Below are 20,988 nucleotides of genomic sequence, written 5' to 3'. Positions count from 1 at the left end.
CATGTATATATTCATGTGAAAACGATCACCTACCTGTATAGTGTGACACTCCACAAAAATACTAAGTTTTCCATCAACACAAATGGCAATTCTAAGCCAACTTGGAAATGGCTACCACAAAAGTAAGGTCCCGGTGCGCATCATTCGAATATGGCAAAGCTTCTCATTACACGCTTATTATTCTGAAATGCTGAATTTTATTTTGATTGATGCAAAGGTAAACTTTCCTCATAAATCATTCTATCATCTGCTTGCATGTAAAAATTTATTCATTGCTATTTTCCCTCATCCCACATAGTTAACATCGAGTACACTTTGTAGAATGAATTATACTGGGCTGTAGCTCCATTTTTGGAGCGTGATCGCATATTATCCTTCATTTGTGAAGGACTACTTTAATACATAAAAGATTTTAAAATAGTTACAGCACGACCATTTGGAAACCTATCGATACGGACCGGACTCTTATCTTCGGAAAAAACAGTCAGATCATTGATTGCCTGCATAGTAGCCCTATCCCTCGCCTCAAATTTGGCTTTTGCTCCTGGCCAGAAATTACAAAACGGGCCAACACAAAGAATATCCTTATCGGTACTGAGAAATAACTTTGCCCACATAATTTTATTCGGGCATGTTCTACTTTTTTCCCCTTACTCACAAACTTTGGAAATATGGCATTTTCAGACATAGGCGGAGTCATTATACATGTAGGAGATATCAAGTTCCAGAGATACGATATTAGAAGTACTAACCTGCTTTTGGTTGATAGCAGGTATATCTCGCTAACTATTATCCAAATACCACATTACAAATCAACCTTCTTTATGATATGCATACAAACAATGCAGGCTTTCAAAATTACAAGTATCTCTGTGGGGAAACAAGGCGCGGATGTTCAAATATGATTTCCAGCCACATCGCCATAAAAATGTAACAATTATCATTACTGGATTACTAATCAAAAATCAAAAAGGTAATACCCAATAGAAGTAATAGACAACCAAATCTTAAGTTATCCGAAATATCACACATAATTTTACTATATCATGCCTTTATTACTATTGCAGGAATAATTTATTTCATGTCAACACCATCTACTAGCCTATTCTTCAACGCGCCGGTCGACGAGTTGCTCTCTATCAAGCCGCGTCAACGCGATATATGGTGACTTTATATGCCAGGTGCCCCACGGAGTGGAATATCAATACGAACTACTACCAGAGCCGTCCTGGAATATCAATACGAACTACTACCAGAGTCGTCCACCAAAACCCCATATTTGACATTAAAACAACTCCTACAGTTCAGGCTCTGGGCCTACCAAAAGGTTATTAGTCCACTACATATCTTTGGAAATTTTTTTACATCTCGCACCTTGTGCTGCATAATATTAAAAAAAGTTTCCTAACATTACGCACATTTCACATATAAGTTCCGTTGCATTGTTGCTATCGTTAAAGTCAAGCTACGCGCATACCGCCATGATGGCTCTTGCCTTTCCTGCAAACATATCATATCTGTCGAAGAACATAAGTATCATTGTGATGAATGCGGAAGGAGTTTTGTAACACCTATCAGGAGGTAAAATTTTGACTAACAAAATATAACTAACAAAAACACATTCGCCCTTACTACCGCTTAGTTCCTTAGAAAGTAACTGGGATTCTTGGACACTACAAAAATGGGTATTTAGAACATATATATTCATTGCAAATAGATACCAGCCTAAATTCTTTTAATTTGGGCAACCATCTCTTCACTAATACTAATTTCAACTGTAACAACGTATGCATTTAATGCAATTATGAAGCAGTAACTATAATAATTATGTTGGGAATAAAGCAGTGATAACAATCTGAACAGGTACATTACTTGATGTGCACTTCCGTTACAATATTAATACCATACGTGAGACCCACTCACACATACCTAAAAAAATAACCTCCCTTTACTATATAAAAGGCATCTACATAAATACAATACATAAAAAACTACACTAAATATAGAAGTCCACAAACAAACATATACTCCAGAAATGGCTCCTCAAACAATTCTCATTTCTGCTCTCAACCGGGATGCTGGCAAAGCAAAGCTCCTTGTTCGTGCGACGCGTGTCTGGGAAGCTACTCATACAAAGAAGCTACTCAACACTAAGGTCGTTTTCATTGATGAAGAGGTAAGATGCATATCTTTTACAAAAATATATTTCACACTCAATATAGGAGAGGCCTTCCCAATTTAGATTATCAACATATATGATAAACAAAAATAATTTATCTTATAATCAAAGAATTTAATCATTTTGATTGCAAGTTTATGATCAAATTTTCAAATCAATGTTATCAAACAACATTATATTCGGCTCCTTCAGTGCTTCTGTACTTAATGGTGAAGGTAGTACAAAAGTGATTATCTATTCATGTTTACTGATTTCACAATCATAACAAACATTGCAGGAAAACCAGATAATGCTCACTATCTGGAACAATCAAAAGGCGGACTACTTCCCATTGCTAAAAGAAGGCTCAGTTTATAATATCTCTGACTTTAAGATTGTCTCCAACCCAAAAGAATACAGAGTAGTGGATGCTGAACTGGCACTTAACTTTTATCACAACACACGTGTCCTACCTATTGAAGACACGGGCCGAATCCCCCGTTTCAAATTTAACATAACAAAGTTTGAGGATGTCTGATCACTGCTTTGGGCAAAGAAACAATTCATAGGTACGACCAAATTTCAATATACTCTATTGCACAATAATGTCAACACAACTAATTCCTGCATTTGCATTACTATGTACCGATCTACACACATCTTTCATGTGAATGTAGAAATTATTGGAATGGTAAAAAATTTTGGTCATCTCAATACTGCCTCCAATTGTGCTAAAAAATTGGAGATCCTTTTGCTTGACAACAGGTCAGCCTTATTTATGGAATAGGGCTGGTGAAATATCAAAAAACTACTATTTCCATTCCAATTATTGACTATGTAAAAAAGCAATATATTTTCCGCTCGGCCGTTAACTTTAACAAATACTTCCAAATCTTACACAACCACAATGAGATGATAGTCAATCTGTGGGAAGACAAAGCACTTCATTTTTTGGAGCATTTAGCTGCTCTCAAAGGGGCTGCCGCATTCGTTGTAACGTCCGAGAAATATTATGTAATTATTTTTATCAATAAATAATTATTATGTGATTTTTATGTAAATTTTGGTGAATTATTTTATAATTGATATTAATAATTGGATGTGTATTTCTGATAAAATTGAGATATTTTAATTTCCAATTATCCAGAATTAAATCTAGATAATTTTGGTATTTTCTGGTAATTTTTGGATTATTATATGATTTTATAAGGATTTATAGAATTAATAATGATTATTTCACGTAATTATAAAAATTACTTTTTAGAACCAAAAATTGTCCCACTTCAACCGCTTTGCGTTTTTTCAACCCGAAACTCTTCCGAAAACTTCTTCCTAACCTAATCTGATAATTCTGAACACTTTTCATGTTTTGACTTTCTCGATCCGGGGTACGGTTTGACCTGTACGAGTCCCGGTATAAAATTTTCGATACGCAAATTATTTTATATATCGATAAAAATCCATATTCTCAAAAGGCGTGACATTATTACTTTAATTTCGTATAAAGAATTTTATGGGAAGCTCTGTTTTGAGAATTATCCAAATTTGGTATTAAAATCGTGTCGTCTTTTTAGTTACTTAGCGGCTAAGTAACCTATTTTCGGATCCGGTCTGTGAATGTAATTATCGAAATATCAAATAAATAAAATTTCAATGGTTCTGCTAGCGATGTGTTGCTGTGTTGTTAATTGTGTCTGATTGGTTGGATGTGAAGGTTACGTTTATAATTAATTATCGAGCTGTCTGCATTTAATTCATTTTAAAGTGATTTTATTCAATAGTTACTCTTAAATTGCTAAAATTTTTACTAAAATTATATTTATTGTTTTATAATTTTATTTATTATTTTTAGGAGTTTATAAAATTTAGAAATTAATATTTTATTGCTTATTTATCTCTCAATGATTTTCTGATTGCATTTAATTGTAAAATCAGTATTTAATTCCATAATGCTTCAAAAATCACGAAAATTTTATTTTATTAATTCTTGAATATTTCCAAAATTTTTAAAATTATTTCAGTAATTTTCTGGCTTTTATTCAACTGCACGTTTGTTCGATAAATCGTTAAATGCGGGCCTGATACTCCATTTAAAAACATTTTTAAAATTATGAAAATTTTATTTTATTAATTTTTAAATACTTGGGAGATTTTAAGATTTATTTGAAATTATTTCGAATTGTTTTTATCTGTGAAATATGACGTTAAGTCACAAATAACGAAATAAAAACTAGGCTTCCAGGATGGGGAGACATGTGGCGAGAATTCACGAAATAAACAGAAACATGTCAAATATTGATTGCAGAAGAATAAAAACAAAAAGGAAAAAAACACACGGCACCCTGTGTCTCTCTCTCGTGCAGAGAATCCCTCTGTCTCTCATCTCTCCTCTCTCACCACCTAAATCTCTCTCTCTCTCTCTCTCTCTCTATCGTCTCTTCTCTCCCTCTCAATTCACTCACTCTATATATTTCTTTTCTTTTTATCTTCTTTCCCCGGCTGCCCCTGTTTTCCGGCTGCTATCGCCGTTTCTCTGGCTTCCCGTCGTTCCTGTTGGTCGAATACATATACATGTATATATATGCTGTATTATGTGTGTGTGGTCACTGTGTGTGTTGTGTGCCTGTTTTTGCCGTATTTTTTTCGGCTTGTTATTTTCGGTTGCCGCCGGGCTTTTTCCGGTGTGGCGGCCTGAATTGTGTTCCTGTACTTTGTTGCCTGTACTTAGTTTCCGTACTGTATTGCTTGATTCGAATTAGTTCGGGTCGATTTCTGATTATTGGTCCATATTTTAATTATTCGATTTAATTATGATATTTATTCGAATTTATTTAAGGAATTCGAATGAATTTTTAATGATTATTCGAATGTTTGTTATTACGGGTATTTGAGAATTAATCGGTGAAACTCGTGACTGGCATCCGAATCGGGTACCTCCGAGTTTCGCCGCAGTCAGCGATGAATTTCGATGAGCTGACGGTGGACTGTGATGATTTTATCTGAGTCCTACATTTTTAAATTATAAATAAATAAAATTAGTTGAGAAATTAATTTCGAAATGAAATGAAAAATAAAATACGAATAACAGTACATAATAATTGAATTCATATCGGTGGTTGGGATTGTTAATTGGATTGGGTTGTGGTTATGATTTGACGTCGATTTGATTTCAACGGGTAGGCCGATAAACAAAGGAGACGCTGCTCGATTTTGGGGAAATTAATTCCGAAAATACAGGAACGTAACCTGTAATTATCGGAAATGTCGAACGAGGATATAATTGAACTTTATGAAACCTATTTACGTGATGTGACAAGATATTTTGTGCATAATCGATTACCCTATTTTCAAAATGATAAATATACGTATTTTCTGAAATTAAATACCGAACCGAGTTTCGAAGATGTGAACCATAATTGCTATGTGTATTTTGATAATACATATAAATATGAATTCGGTTATGAAATCGTATGGGTAGAATAGGATAACGATTTGATGTTAAGCTTAAGTGGTTATCTGAATTAGGATATTTCAACCCTGTAGGTTTTAGACGGAAGACCCGAGATTTGACATCGGACTAGGAACGATCTAGTGATTAGACGTCAAGATCAATGAAGTTCCAACTGAAGGGTCTGTATGTTGGGATCGTATCTAGAATAGGATAGTAGTTTGACGATAAAGCCGAATGATCAAAGTCGAACCAAAGTTAATAGCGGTTAAAGCTAATTGAGGTAAGTATTCCAGAACATTCTTTTAAATACTGCAAGTATTCTTGATTTTTCTTTTAAATACTGCAAGTATTCCTAATCTTTCTCCTTAAATACTGCAATTATTTATTCGTTCCTATTCTAAGTTCAGAATAGTTAATTGTTTTACATTTTACTGCAATTACTCTTATTATGCATGTCCTTTCATTATTATTCCTATAATTCGATTGCTCTCTTGATCAAATACCCATTCTTTCGGGTTATTTGCGAACCCTGAATTGGGATGTTTTGAATTCAAAATGATTTGACATCAAAATACTCCATGGGCTGGATAATGATGATGTTTTGGGGATTAAGTATGTCTTAATCCTAAGGACCCGGATATGATTGGTGCCTCGAAATAGGCCGTAGTGCCTAGGTACCTGAATGGACCTATACAGTTGGGTATAGATCCACACTGCATCCTGACTGATCAGCAGGGTATAGTGCATATATTGGTTTTAGTGTCCGGTCTAATTTGTTGTTGATCGTCATTAACGTCATTCTCTCTCGAAAAGTTTTACGATTTTAAAACCGGACAAAACCCTGATTCAGGAGATGAATTTCGGAATCGCTTGTCACTTTTGAATTTATGGTTAAAGGCTGGTGACAGCCAACGTTTATTCGCTCAATTCACTCAAATAAATAGAATTGTTTAAAATTGTTTTAAGATTTTGTCCGGAAGTTTTCTTTGATATTAATGTTTGAAACTCAAATTATATACTTGCTGGGCAATTTTTGGCTCACTCTTGCTTTGTAAATTCTTATTTCCGCCAGAAACAGATAAGGATAAAAGTGAATAGCTGTGATAGACAACAGAAGTTAGAGAAATTTCCGCTGCGATAGGTTGAAGGTGTTAGAAAAATGTGACAAGAGCATTAGATCAAAGGTATTTATACTTGTATTCTAGTTATTGTGAGTTGGAAATAGTTAGTTTCTTGTTTCATACCATAACCTGTGAACGATCTAGATTCAAGGTGTTAATTGAATATTCTTTTATTTTATATAAAGATTGTTTTGTGACACCAAATCTTGACCCCGGATTTGGGTTGTTATAAGTTGTGTAAGTCATATGTCATAGCCTATTTGTATATTCGAGGATTCAACTCAACTCAAATAAGAATGTAATAAGTAAATAGTGGATTGACCGTCAGAGAGATCTCGCAAAATAATATCTGTCAAAGGATTCAGAAACAAGGTTCATCTACAGACTTGAGGAGGTAATTCACTGGAAGAAGTTCAAGAAGTTGATCATGCCTCAGTGATATAAATCAAGATCGTGGATTTAATCAAGTGACAGAGATCTCGTCAGAGTATCAATTAATTACAAGGATTTAATCTGAAGAAAATCAAAGTGTCAGAGTCAAGACATGAAGAAACGTCACGGAAGTTAGTCACTCATGAACCAGACAGTACATCGAGTGTCAACGTTAAAGTGGTGGAATTGATTCATAATTTTCAGTGATTTTCAGAAGATTTGCAGAAGAATGGTTGCTGCTCAAGACTAGAATTAATTCTCTATTAATTAATTAATTCATCTAATTTAATTAAGAAAATAAATTATATCTGCGAAGAATAATTTATTTATTAATTGAATTAATTGATTAATTAATTCTGAATTAATTTTAGGAATTTTCAGAAGTTTAATTGGATTAAATTCAAATCTTAAATCAGCAAGACAAATGGAAATGAACTAGCATGACAATCTGGATTGTCATACCGATTGTCATGCTAGGCCATTTTCCATTGTCATACCGAAAGTTACTCTAGGAGGATAATTGTCTTGCTAGTTCATTCTGATTGTCATGCTAGTTCATTCAGATTGTCTTGCTAGTTCATTCAATTGTCCTACCGAAAGTCTTGCCAGCTATAGGATTGTCATGCCAATTCAATTCTATTGGTTTGTTGATTAAAAAGAAGCAGAAGACCTTCTTTCAAGAATCTATCATTCAAACAGAAGAAAAAAGAACAAGAAAAGCAGCCGCCTTGAAATATTACATTTTTCATCTGTTTAATTCAAGATCAATTTCTAGATTGTAAAGTTAAATCCAATCAACTAGAAATCTTTATCTTGTTCTTGTGTAAAAATCTAGCGGATCAAAATCCCTAGAACTTAATCTCAAATTGCGTTTAGCATTTGAATCTTTTTATTACAAAAATAGAAAAAGTTCATGTCGAATTTATTCTAGATTTGTGATAATTAATTTGAGATTAATTCCTTGTAATCGATACAGTTGTTGTAACACCTTTCAAGTTTAATAATATTTTTATTTAACTTGAATTTTGTTTCACATTTTTTATTCCGCATTTAATTCGATTATTCGGTACTGTTTGTATTCAACCCCCCCTTCTACAAACACATTGGGACCTAACAATTGGTATCAGAGCCTTCTGATTAACGAACAAATCAAGATCCTAGACTTTTGTGATTTTTCAACTCCTTGAATTTTTATTTATTCAAAAATTCATAATGACTTCACATAAAGTTGGAACCGTTAAAATTCCACAATTTGATAAAGAGAATTATATCATGTGGAAGAAGAAGATGCTATTATTTTTACAAGTTGCAAATCCCAAATATTCAAACTTGTTAAAGAAGGGTATAAAAACTCCGATGGTTATTGAACCGGAGGTAATAATAGATGGTGTGGTGACTACTGAAGCTAGAACCTATCCAAAAGAGCCTGAAGATTTTACTCCTGCTGAGAAGGAAGAAGCCTCCTTGGATGCCAGCCTTCAATTAATATTAATTGATTCCCTTGATCCCTTGATGAACAGACATGTGATGAACTGTAAAAATTCCAAACACATGTGGGAAACTATTGAGGTGATTAATGAAGGCACAGAGGAAGTTAGGGAGAACAAGTTGGAAATCCTAACCTCTGAATATGAACATTTCAAATCAAATCCAGGAGAAGGAATTACTGAAGTGTTTGAGAGGTACAATGCGTTGATCAACAACCTGAACATCAATGGAAAGTATTATTCAATCAGGGAGGTCAACAAAAAGTTCCTTTTAACACTGCCAGCTCATCTTGAACATAGAATCACTGCCATTAGAGAAGCTAGAGATCTGAGTGAGATTTCTTTGGACAGGCTCTATGGAGTGTTAAAAACCTATGAGTTGGAGCAGATTCAACAGAAGGAAGTCTACGGGAAGGATAGAATGGTCAGCACATCTACTGCACTTGTAGCTGAAGGTCAACAACAACAACAATCTCAACAGTTAGAAAGAATGGTACAGTTTTCCAAGGGTGAGGAAAATGAGTTAGTAGCAGAATATGATCCTCCTACTACAAATCAATCAAGTGATGATTTTTATTCCTTGGAAGAGCTGGAGCAATTGGAAGATGAATCAATGGCCCAAATTGTCAAGAGATTCTCCCATGTCAGATTCAGGAGGAATCCCAAGCTTAAGTACAAGTCCAACTACAACAAATTCCAGAAAGGTGGATCTTCATCCTCTAACACCAGCAGTGGTGGATACAAAACAGGGATGGTTGATCGAAGCACCATTAGATGCTATAACTGCAATGAGTTGGGACACTTTGCCACAGAATGTAGGAAGCCAAAGCAAGTAAGAAAGAACTCTGAAAGGGCTTATCTGGCAAAGGGAAGAAGCTGGGATGATACTGACAGTGAAGATGAAGATGAAGGAAATCTTGCTCTTATGGCTATTGATGGAAAAGCTTTATCGTCAAGAATAGAGGTAAAACTTTCTGATGCTGAAATGGTTTATCATCTAAGAGGTAACTTAGATTGTGCACGTCGTGATAATGAACTGTTAAGTTTAAAGATCACAGACCTTGAGAAAGAGGTCAATGAATTAAGACTTGTGCATATTAATCAAGACAAATTAAAAGAACAGGTATCTTTTCTAGAGAATAGAGTTGACTGTTATAGAAAACTCAAAACTATTCTCAAAGACAAGATCACCGGTCTTGAGACTAAGGTTAGAGCCTACTTCAATTCTTGTTCGAAGGCTAAAGAGTTCTACAGTAAGCAAGCTGTTGATCAAACATCTGGAATATGATATGATTACAATGCTGCTATTGGAGAATTAGGCATAAACTCCCCTCCTCATGTCTGTGCTAAAGGGAGGGAAGTACCACATGTGCTTAAGGGTGTTGATGAACCCCTCTATAAAGCATCAATTGCTGAACCATTTGATGCGACCTCTTCTGTTATTCAAGAAGAAATACGTGCTGAGGATCATGCTTATGAGAAGATTGTTTCCAAGTCAAGTGAGTCGAAAGTTCCAGTCAAAGTTGTGAAAGCAACTGAGACTAACTCAGACACACATGAGTTGGATAACAATAATGCCATGTCTACCATGCATAAATTACCTGCTGTTAATCACTCTCATAAAGCATGTGGTGTTGCTAATTGTATGTCTTGTGCTTTTAATATGATGTATGCTTATTTTAATGGTAAGCATGTGTCTAATGATAAGACTACTCCTCGTCAGCATGTGAATAACATGAAGCATGATAGGTCTAAGACTGCTAGTCCTTCTAAGGCTAGAAAGGAGACATTTGTGCCTAAGCTTAAACAGAAATTTGTTAAGGCTGTTTACAAGGTCAAATGTTCAGTCATTGAGAAAGTTGAGACAATTAAAATTAAAAATGTTGTTTTGCCTGACAAAGGACAATTCTACAAGTATGCCGGGCCCAACCAAGTTTGGGTTCCGAAGAAGGTCTAATCCATTTGTAGTGCAGGGCATTAAACAAGTATAACCGGTAGTGTGGATTCTTGACAGTGGATCATCAAGACATATGACCGGAGATAGAGCCCTGCTATCAAATGTGGTTGAGAAAGCTGGCCCCATGGTTACCTTTGGAGATAACAGCAAAGGTTTATCCGAGGGATATGGCTGTTTGCAAGCTGGGAATGTTATCATTATAATTTTGTATATTGTGCTAGGTTATTATCAGGAAGCATCATCTAACATATAGCACCAGTGACGAGACTTGAGAATATTACGACATATCAGACACCTGCTGCACATTACACTTGGAATTGTACTCTAGTAAGATGTGTACAAGTGTACTCCTGATTGGTAAGTCAAAAGAGGAAGTCAGTGCACCACAGTTCATGGACTTTGCAGTTGCAGATCTATTGGACTATGCAATCTCTTCTTCACAATCTCACTTCAGGTTGGTATGAACGAGTATACTGCTCAAGCAATCGTCAAGGATATGGTATGGCACTCTAACAGAAGTTATAATTTTATATGAATAAGTAGAGTCGTCATATTAGTAACTATCTTATCACTAAGCACAATCATATTGTTTTATATGTGCAGTGGTATATTGATAATGCAACATAACAATTAGTATCTAAAGTACTTGACAAGTATCGGTCAATGATATCTTGTTAACATTATGTTGCAGATATTTGTAAGCTTTTGACATGAATGAGAATTACTTAGACTTTACCCTAAGTGATCAATATTTTATCAAAAACTCATTCATATTGAAAAACAAAATCAAACTTCTTTCTACATTAGTGATTTCTTATTTCATGTAAAATCTTTTGAAATCACTATTGTAAATCATTTTCTCTCTATTACCATATGTTCTGTGTTACAGGTTCAGTCTCCAATGGCTTTCTTTCATTAACAGTCATGAGGTTGAAAACCCACAACGTCTATCCCAGACTGTAAAGACAAACACAAAAACAGAACCAACCAACACTCTCTTACCACTAAATATAGTATGAATGAGCGTGAGGGAGATAGTGCCTTAGTGCACCACATAAAGAAGGTTCTGTAGTCAACCCAGTAGCTCTGTCTCCTACATAGATGAGTAGTATTTAAACCGAGACAACTGCTAACCCCCATACATCTTCTCAAAAAGATGTAATGGTTGAAAAGGCATAAAAACAGTTACTAGATTCATTCTCTCAACAGGGTGTGTCTATTGAAATTTGCTTGTCGGCCAAGGTATCCGATATAGTGTCACCACTTCAAACATAAACAATTCTTGATGCACAAGGAGAGGTTACACACACAAAGGATGAGTTGACGGAAACAAGAGTTTCGACCATTTTAAGGTCAGATTCGATTGTTCAAGGTTCGTTAGTGGACCAATTGCCTTTACAGGTGTTAGGAGAGGATACTGATCCAAAAGCCATATGTCAGTGGTCAGTGTCTACCTCCCCAGGCTTAAATCCCCTGGATGCATCTGCGGATAGTGGATCTGACATAGGCGCAGATCGGCAACTTGTTGACAATGATTCAGATATTACCTGATAAGTCACAAGGAAATGTCTTCACAGACATTAGAAGGGAACTTTGATCTTTATGCTAAATTCGTTGGATCATTGTTTACCTTCCCAGAATTCAAATCTGGAACCCTAAAAGGGAAACTAGCAACTTGTAAATTATGACTCAGATTCATCTGACGAGTTTAACAAGGATGGGGATTTGTGAACTCCCATTGCACCACCTGTGACCTCCTTTAAGGATGGCTAAGGTGATTTTCCTTGCAGGTACAGCTGGATTATGGAGCTATGAGAGAAGAGTGATACACTTGTGAGAATGAGTGTAAACACGAGTGGAGAGAAGAGTGAAACACATGTGAGGTACACTAAACAGAATCACACACTCACAGTGAGGTAGAAAGAGAAACTACTTGTTATTTCTTTTCCAACCAAGTGAAATATGAGAACTCCTTCAGACGACGGCATACATTCCTTCTTTAAGGGGGAGATAAAAGCTTAAGAAATAGTTCGGAGGATTCCTCAACTAAGGGGGAGAAATAGCAAGGAGGAAGAAAAAGATCCTAAAAATGTACACTACACCACACCATTGTTGTTTCTAACTACGGATCCTATTGTACGGGAGAGGTGGTAAACACAAGGTGATTTCCTAGTAAGGGAAGAAGCTGTTAGGGGAGTACCATTGGTTTTTATATGCGGATCCTATTGTACGGGAGAGGTGGTAAAACGAAGGTGATCTTCTTTAATCAGTTGATTCTCATAGGGGGAGAAGCAAGAGATATGGGCTTCTCAACAGGAAATGTGGTTGTACAAATGAAGATGGAACTACTTGAAGATATGTTCAGTCTAGAGGAACATCTACTTGGAATCTGGAAAATGTTAAATCTAGTCCAGAACTTTTCTACTATTTACTTTGCATGTATATTTATATCTTTTTCTTATTTGTTAGTTGAGTTATCCTCTAGGTATTTGTGTGTTATTGTCTAACAAACAAATAGGGGGAGATTGTAAGTCATATGTCATAGCCTATTTGTATATTCGAGGATTCAACTCAACTCAAATAAGAATGTAATAAGTAAATAGTGGATTGACCGTCAGAGAGATCTCGCAAAATAATATCTGTCAAAGGATTCAGAAACAAGGTTCATCTACAGACTTGAGGAGGTAATTCACTGGAAGAAGTTCAAGAAGTTGATCATGCCTCAGTGATATAAATCAAGATCGTGGATTTAATCAAGTGACAGAGATCTCGTCAGAGTATCAATTAATTACAAGGATTTAATCTGAAGAAAATCAAAGTGTCAGAGTCAAGACATGAAGAAACGTCACGGAAGTTAGTCACTCATGAACCAAACAGTACATCGAGTGTCAACGTTGAAGTGGTGGAATTGATTCATAATTTTCAGTGATTTTCAGAAGATTTGCAGAAGAATGGTTGCTGCTCAAGACTAGAATTAATTCTCTATTAATTAATTAATTCATCTAATTTAATTAAGAAAATAAATTATATCTGCGAAGAATAATTTATTTATTAATTGAATTAATTGATTAATTAATTCTGAATTAATTTTAGGAATTTTCAGAAGTTTAATTGGATTAAATTCAAATCTTAAATCAGCAAGACAAATGGAAATGAACTAGCATGACAATCTGGATTGTCATACCGATTGTCATGCTAGGCCATTTTCCATTGTCATACCGAAAGTTACTCTAGGAGGATAATTGTCTTGCTAGTTCATTCTGATTGTCATGCTAGTTCATTCAGATTGTCTTGCTAGTTCATTCAATTGTCCTACCGAAAGTCTTGCCAGCTATAGGATTGTCATGCCAATTCAATTCTATTGGTTTGTTGATTAAAAAGAAGCAGAAGACCTTCTTTCAAGAATCTATCATTCAAACAGAAGAAAAAAAGAACAAGAAAAGCAGCCGCCTTGAAATATTACATTTTTCATCTGTTTAATTCAAGATCAATTTCTAGATTGTAAAGTTAAATCCAATCAACTAGAAATCTTTATCTTGTTCTTGTGTAAAAATCTAGCGGATCAAAATCCCTAGAACTTAATCTCAAATTGCGTTTAGCATTTGAATCTTTTTATTACAAAAATAGAAAAAGTTCATGTCGAATTTATTCTAGATTTGTGATAATTAATTTGAGATTAATTCCTTGTAATCGATACAGTTGTTGTAACACCTTTCAAGTTTAATAATATTTTTATTTAACTTGAATTTTGTTTCACATTTTTTTTTCCGCATTTAATTCGATTATTCGGTACTGTTTGTATTCAACCCCCCCTTCTACAAACACATTGGGACCTAACAAGTTGGCATCAGAGCTGCAGGTTATTGGTCACTGAAATTAGAATAGGTGAGAGTAAAATAGGAATGATAGGTCGTACAGGATAGGAAGGACCCTAGGCATACTCAGGTTAAGTTGAGTTGAGTGCGAATTAGGGTTAGCAGATCCGATATGGAGTTCGTAAGATAGGATTGCTGAGAAAGTGTAAGGCGAATGTCGCAACGCTATAGGTATATTGAATTCTTAGACCCTATAATAATGAGGAATCGACGGATTGACGGAGACTGGGTATGTTACCCTACTTTTCGTATGGCTTTGAAGAATATGCGATCGATTCTTGTGAGAATTTGTGTAAGAGAAGCTACGATTTAACTTAGAATTAGGTAGTAGGACGAGCTTCACGCCGAAGGAAACCAGTTGATGGAAGCTGATGAAGAACCAATGTTGCACATTTCGAAGGCATCATCGTTACAAGAAGATTCTTACCACATACCGGGCGCTGCCCGAGGAATGATATCTACCTTCCTAGATATAGGTAAGACTAGTAAGAAGATGCGACCCTATCTACAGACAGAATATCGAATCGCATGCGTGGTTGTAAGCATAACGTCAAGAACGACGACGAGAATATGAAAGACAATGGTAGGCGTTAGCATTGGGTTCGAGTTAGGAATAAAATGATATACGACAGTAAATGAAGTTTCGTCAATCAATAAGTGCGATCAGAATCCAAGGAAAAGTGGAAGAGGTACCAAAGTGGAAGAGGTACCAAAGTGGAGAGACCCTTATATGGGCATTCTTTTAACTAGACAGTTCATGGGTAAATCATAAAAATAGCAAGTAACTTATATAGTAATGACGACCAAATATTTGATTTCCAAAACTTTAAAATGAGATGTCGGAAGAGATTTTCTTAATCAACTTTCAGAAGATTTTTGGCATGAAATGAGTTTTACAAATTGGTTGTCGAATTACTATTTATGTTCTTGTTATTACCAACAGAAAATGACCTAAAAAAATAATGGATTTAGACTCAGTGTTGTTAGTTCGGGGGACCAAGTAGACCCATTGGCAGGAAGAAAGGTTTAAAGTTTTCTTTGAAAAATAAAGGTAAACGTTGTTTAATAAAATCAATAATTGAATCAACATATAAAAATACTAATTACCCAATTTATAAAATTATTAAAATTTAACAAGACTCGTGATTCAAATGGACGGAGGATGATGGAAGGAAATGAAAGAATCTTCCAGATGATTAGAGAAGAATCATATTTCTATTGACATAATTGAGGCGTTGCGTGATCGATGGATATTTTACGCGACATGGATGAAATCTGAAGCCGTGATTTTAAATTTTGGAACGACGCGATTAAGATCAAATTATTGAAGCATTTGGTGTGAAGGCATTTCCAGACATCATTTCGAAGCAATGATGTGACTTAAATCGTAAACCTGTATCCGAACGATCCTGAAGGCAGATATAGGCGAAGCATAGAAGGTGATCAATACTGATATCCTTTATTCTAATATGATAGTATACGTTTTTCTTGATTCTTGAATGCAACTGGAAGCAATGATTATAAATTTTGTAAGGACGCGATATGATCGAATTATTAAAGCTTTGAATATGGAGGCATTTCCAGAAGACATTATGAAGTTATAACGTAACCTAAACGGTGAATCTCTCATCTGAATGGTCCCTGGAGGCATACGTAAATGGAGCGTGGACGGTAACCAATGGTGATCTACAATGTTATTCTTTTACAAATACGATAGCATATGTTCTTCTCGAGTTTTGAATACGTATGAGCTTCTTCTATTGATAAATTATATGAGGCGAAAACGAAAGAAAATTTATTGTATTTTTTTTGAATTATTTCTCTTCTCAAATTCTGGATTCCTGATTGAGACAACAGTGTTGTGATATGATGCTTGGTCGAAATGACGAAGAGTCGGGTGGGACGCCACATAATCATGTGCTGTATGCCATATAGTATGAAAAAATGGCCATCTTGAGTACAAATATGGTTGTCTCAATCTTCACTCATTTTTCTTCCTTCAATTTTCTGATTTACAAATTCTTTCAATCGGTTGTTGCATTGTTATTCCTTATTCCGTTTCTCAATCAAAATCATGTTCACAAATTCTCCTCTTGCGTAGAGTCTGTTCTCTGACGATTTCAAAAGAAATGAAATAGTGTGATACGTGGAATCATACAACGAACATAGATACGACTGCAAATCAATAAATAGTGGACATCTGCGAGTGAAGAAAAATAGATACACCGATAAATATGGACATGGCGAAGATATCAAGTCAGGCAGTTGTTCTTGCTACAGGGATCTCATCAATACGATAGATTACGTTAACGTGATGCACTTCAAATCGGAAGATTTCGACGAAAAATGAATCGTTAGTGAACCGTAATAAATAGATTAATTACAAAATAAGGAAGTAAAGTTGTGTGCATCAGACAAAGCAAGCGCGTGTCGGGACGATAATCGAAGATCAGGGGAATTCTGAACAATGACTCAGACAGGCGGTTAATACACGAGGCATCCCTTCGTCATGAAAAGATATTTGTCGTGAAAATTCAAGATAGAAGAAATCTTAAATGTAATCGAACTTCAAATGTGTTCTTCAAGAAGTTGTGAAGTTCTCTAACTTGCGTAAACAAGTGATGGTGAATTTAATGCTCGTACCCGGGTCAGTGACGAAAGTTTGATATGGGAACATAAGTGGAGATGAAGCAATGGTGATTCGACTATGGAGTTTTTAGAAATAACGAGATAACGATTAAGTTTCCATCAGATTACGACGATAATAATGAAAACTGTGCGTGGTTATTAAAAAATAAATGGATTAGTTAATAAAATTGAATGTGTATCGTCCAAGATAAATGATTGTTGTGATTGGTGGAAGGATGCAGCATAATTACATAATATTTCCCGGACGTTACATTCTTCCCCCCTTAAAAGGATTATGTCCTCGGAATCATGCTAAGGAACAGACCATGTTTTTTATCAATAAATAATTATTATGTGATTTTTATGTAAATTTTGGTGAATTATTTGATAATTGATATTAATAATTGGATGTGTATTTCTGATAAAATTGAGATATTTTAATTTTCAATTATCCAGAATTAAATCTAGATAATTTTGGTATTTTCTGGTAATTTTTGGATTATTATATGATTTTATAAGGATTTATAGAATTAATAATGATTATTTCACGTAATTATAAAAATTACTTTTTAGAACCAGAAATCGTCCCACTTCAACCGCTTTGCGTTTTGTAAAACTTTTCCGAAAACTCCTTCCTAACCTAATTTGATAATTCTGAACATTTTTCATGTTTTGACTTTCTCGATCCAGGGTACGGTTTGACCTGTACGAGTCCCAGTATAAAATTTTCGATACGCAAATCATTTTATATATCGATAAAAATCCATATTCTCAAAAGGCGAGACATTATTACTTTAATTTCGTATAAGGAATTTTATGGGAAGCTCTGTTTTGAGAATTATCCAAATTTGGTATTAAAATCGTATCGTCTTTTTAGTTACTTAGCGGCTAAGTAACCTATTTTCGGATCCGGTCTGTGAATGTAATTATCGAAATATCAAATAAATAAAATTTGCAATGGTTCTGCTAGCGATGTGTTGATGTGTTGTTAATTGTGTCTGATTGGTTGGATGTGAAGATTACTTTTATAATTAATTATCGAGCTGTATGTATTTAATTCATTTTAAAGTGATTTTATTCAATAGTTACTCTTAAAAATGCTAAAATTGTTTCTAAAATTATTTTTATTATTTTATAATTTTATTTATTATTTTTAGGAGTTTATAAAATTTAGAAATCAATATTTTTTTGCTTATTTATCTCTCAATGATTTTATGATTGCATTTAATTGTAAAATCAGTATTTAATTCCATAATGATTCAAAAATCACGAAAATTTTATTTTATCAATTCTTGAATATTTCCAAAATTTTTAAAATTATTTCGGTAATTTTCTGGCTTTTATTCAACTGCACGTTTGTTCGATAAATCGTTAAATGCGGGCCTGATATGCGATTTAAAAACATTTTTAAAATTATGAAAATTTTATTTTATTAATTTTTAAATACTTGGGAGATTTTAAGATTTATTTGAAATTATTTCGAATTGTTTTTATCTGTGAAATATGACGGTAAGTCACAAATAACGAAATAAAAACTAGGCTTCCAGGATGGGGAGACATGTGGCGAGAATTCACGAAATAAACAGAAACATGTCAAATATTGATTGCAGAAGAATAAAAACAAAAAGGAAAAAAAACACACGGCACCCTGTGTGTCTCTCTCTCGTGCATACAATCCCTCTATCTCTCATCTCTCCTCTCTCACGACCTAAATCTCTCGATCTCTCTCTCTATTGTCTCTTCTCTCCCTCTCAATTCACTAACTCTATATATTTCTTTTCTTTTAATCTTCTTTTCCCCTGTTCTTTCCCCGGCCGCCCCTGTTTTCCGGTCGCTATCGCCGTTTCTCTGGCTTCCCGTCGTTCCTGTTGGTCGTATACATATACATGTGTATATATATATGCTGTATTATGTGTGTGTGGTCATTGTGTGTGTTGTGTGCCTGTTTCTGCCGTATTTTTTTCGGCTTGCTATTTTCGGTTGCCGCCGGGCATTTTCCGGTGAGGCGGCCGGAGTTGCGTTCCTGTACTTTGTTGCCTGTACTTAGTTTCCGTGTTGTATTGCTTGATTCTAATTAGTTCGAGTCGATTTCTGATTATTGGTCCATATTTTAATTATTCGATTTAATTATGGTATTTATTTGAATTTATTTGAGGAATTCGAATGAATTTTTAATGATTATTTGAATGTTTGTTATTACGGGTATTTGAGAATTAATCGGTGAAACTCGTGACTAGCATCTGAATCGGGTACCTCCGAGATTCGCCGCCGTCAGCGATGAATTTCGATGAGCTGACGGTGGACCGTGATGATTTTATCTGAGTCCTAAATTTATAAATCATAAATAAATAAAATTAGTTGAGAAATTAATTTCGAAACGAAATGAAAAATAAAATACGAATAATAGTACATAATAATTGAATTCATATCGGTGGTTGGGATTGCTAATTGGATTGGGTTGTGGTTGTGATTTGACGTCGATTTGATTTCGACGGGTAGGCCGGTAAACAAAGGAGACGCTGCCCGATTTTCGGGAAATTAATTCCGAAAATACGGGAACGTAACCTGTAATTATCGAAAATGTCGAACGAGGATATAATTGAACTTTATGAAACCTATTTACGTGACGTGACAAGATATTTTCTGAATAATAGATTACCCTATTTTTCAAAATGACAAATATATGTATTTTCTGAAATTAAATACCGAACCGAGTTTCGAAGATGTGAACCATAATTGCTATGTGTATTTCGATAATACATATAAATATGAATTCGGTTATGAAATCGTATGGGTAGAATAGGATAACGATTTGATGTTAAGCTTAAGCGGTTATCTGAATTAGGGTATTTCAATCCTGTAGGTTTTAGACGGAAGACCCGAGATTTGACATCGGACTAGGAACGATCTAGTGATTAGACGTCAAGATCAACGAAGTTCCAACTGAAGGGTCTGAATGTTGGTATCGTATCCAGAATAGGATAGTAGTTTGATGATAAAGCCGAACGATCAAAGTCGAACCAAAGTCAATAGCTATTAAAGCTTATTGAGGCAAGTATTCCAGAACATTCTTTTAAATACTGCAAGTATTCTTGATTTTTCTTTTAAATACTGCATGTATTCCTAACCTTTCTCCTTAAATACTGCAATTATTTATTCATTCCTATTCTAAGTTCAGAATAGTTAACTGTTTTACATTTCGCTGCAATTACTCTTATTATGTATGTCTTTTCATTATTGTTCCTATAATTCGATTGCTCTCTTGATCAAATACCCATTCTTTCGGGTTATTTGCGAACCCTGAATTGGGATGTTTTGAATTTAAAATGATTTGACATCAAAATACTACATGGGATGGATAATGATGATATTTTGGGGATTAAGTGTGTCTTAATCCTGAGGACCCGGATATGACTGGTGCCTTGAAATGCGTCGTAGTGCCTAGGTACCTGAATGGACCTATACAGTTGGGTATAGATCCGCACTGCATTCTGACTGATCAGCAGTGTATAGTGCATATGTTGGTTTTAGTGTCCAGTCTAATTTGTTGTTGATCGCCATTAACGGCATTCTCTCTCGAAAAGTTTTACGATTCCAAAACCGGACAAAACCCTGATTCAGGAGATGAATTTGGGAATCGCTTGTCACTTTTGAATTTATGGTTAAAGGCTAGTGACAACCAACGTTTATTCGCTCAATTCACTCAAATAAATAGAATTGTTTAAAATTGTTTTAAGATTTTATCCGGAAGTTTTCTTTGAAATTAATGTTTGAAACTAAAATTATATACTTGCTGGGCAATTTTTGGCTCACTCTTGCTTTGTAAATTCTTATTTCTGCCAGAAATAAATAAGGATAAAAGTGAATAGCTGTGATAGA

General features: G+C 34.7%; 1 protein-coding gene across 1 annotated transcript; it reads left to right on the top strand.

Moving 5' to 3' along the window:
- Nucleotides 1-2,035: 2,035 nt before the first annotated feature.
- Nucleotides 2,036-2,696, top strand: LOC141665553 (uncharacterized). Its single transcript, XM_074471536.1, has 2 exons — nt 2,036-2,176; nt 2,457-2,696. Exons 1-2 carry the CDS (start codon nt 2,036-2,038, stop codon nt 2,694-2,696), a joined length of 381 nt encoding a protein of 126 aa, XP_074327637.1.
- Nucleotides 2,697-20,988: the final 18,292 nt, after the last annotated feature.

This window comes from Apium graveolens, chromosome 6, assembly GCF_009905375.1.
Source record: "Apium graveolens cultivar Ventura chromosome 6, ASM990537v1, whole genome shotgun sequence".
NCBI classification, from domain to species: domain Eukaryota; kingdom Viridiplantae; phylum Streptophyta; class Magnoliopsida; order Apiales; family Apiaceae; genus Apium; species Apium graveolens.
The sequence above is the reverse complement of the archived record's forward strand: the minus strand, read 5'-3'. Positions and strand labels throughout refer to the sequence as shown.

Excerpts from the sequence above, each read along its gene's own strand:
- LOC141665553 (XM_074471536.1), top strand. The coding sequence starts at position 2,036 with ATGGCTCCTCAAACAATTCTCATTTCTGCTCTCAACCGGGATGCTGGC. Across the intron at positions 2,177-2,456 it reads TCGTTTTCATTGATGAAGAG|GAAAACCAGATAATGCTCAC; the intron begins GTAAGATGCATA and ends CAAACATTGCAG.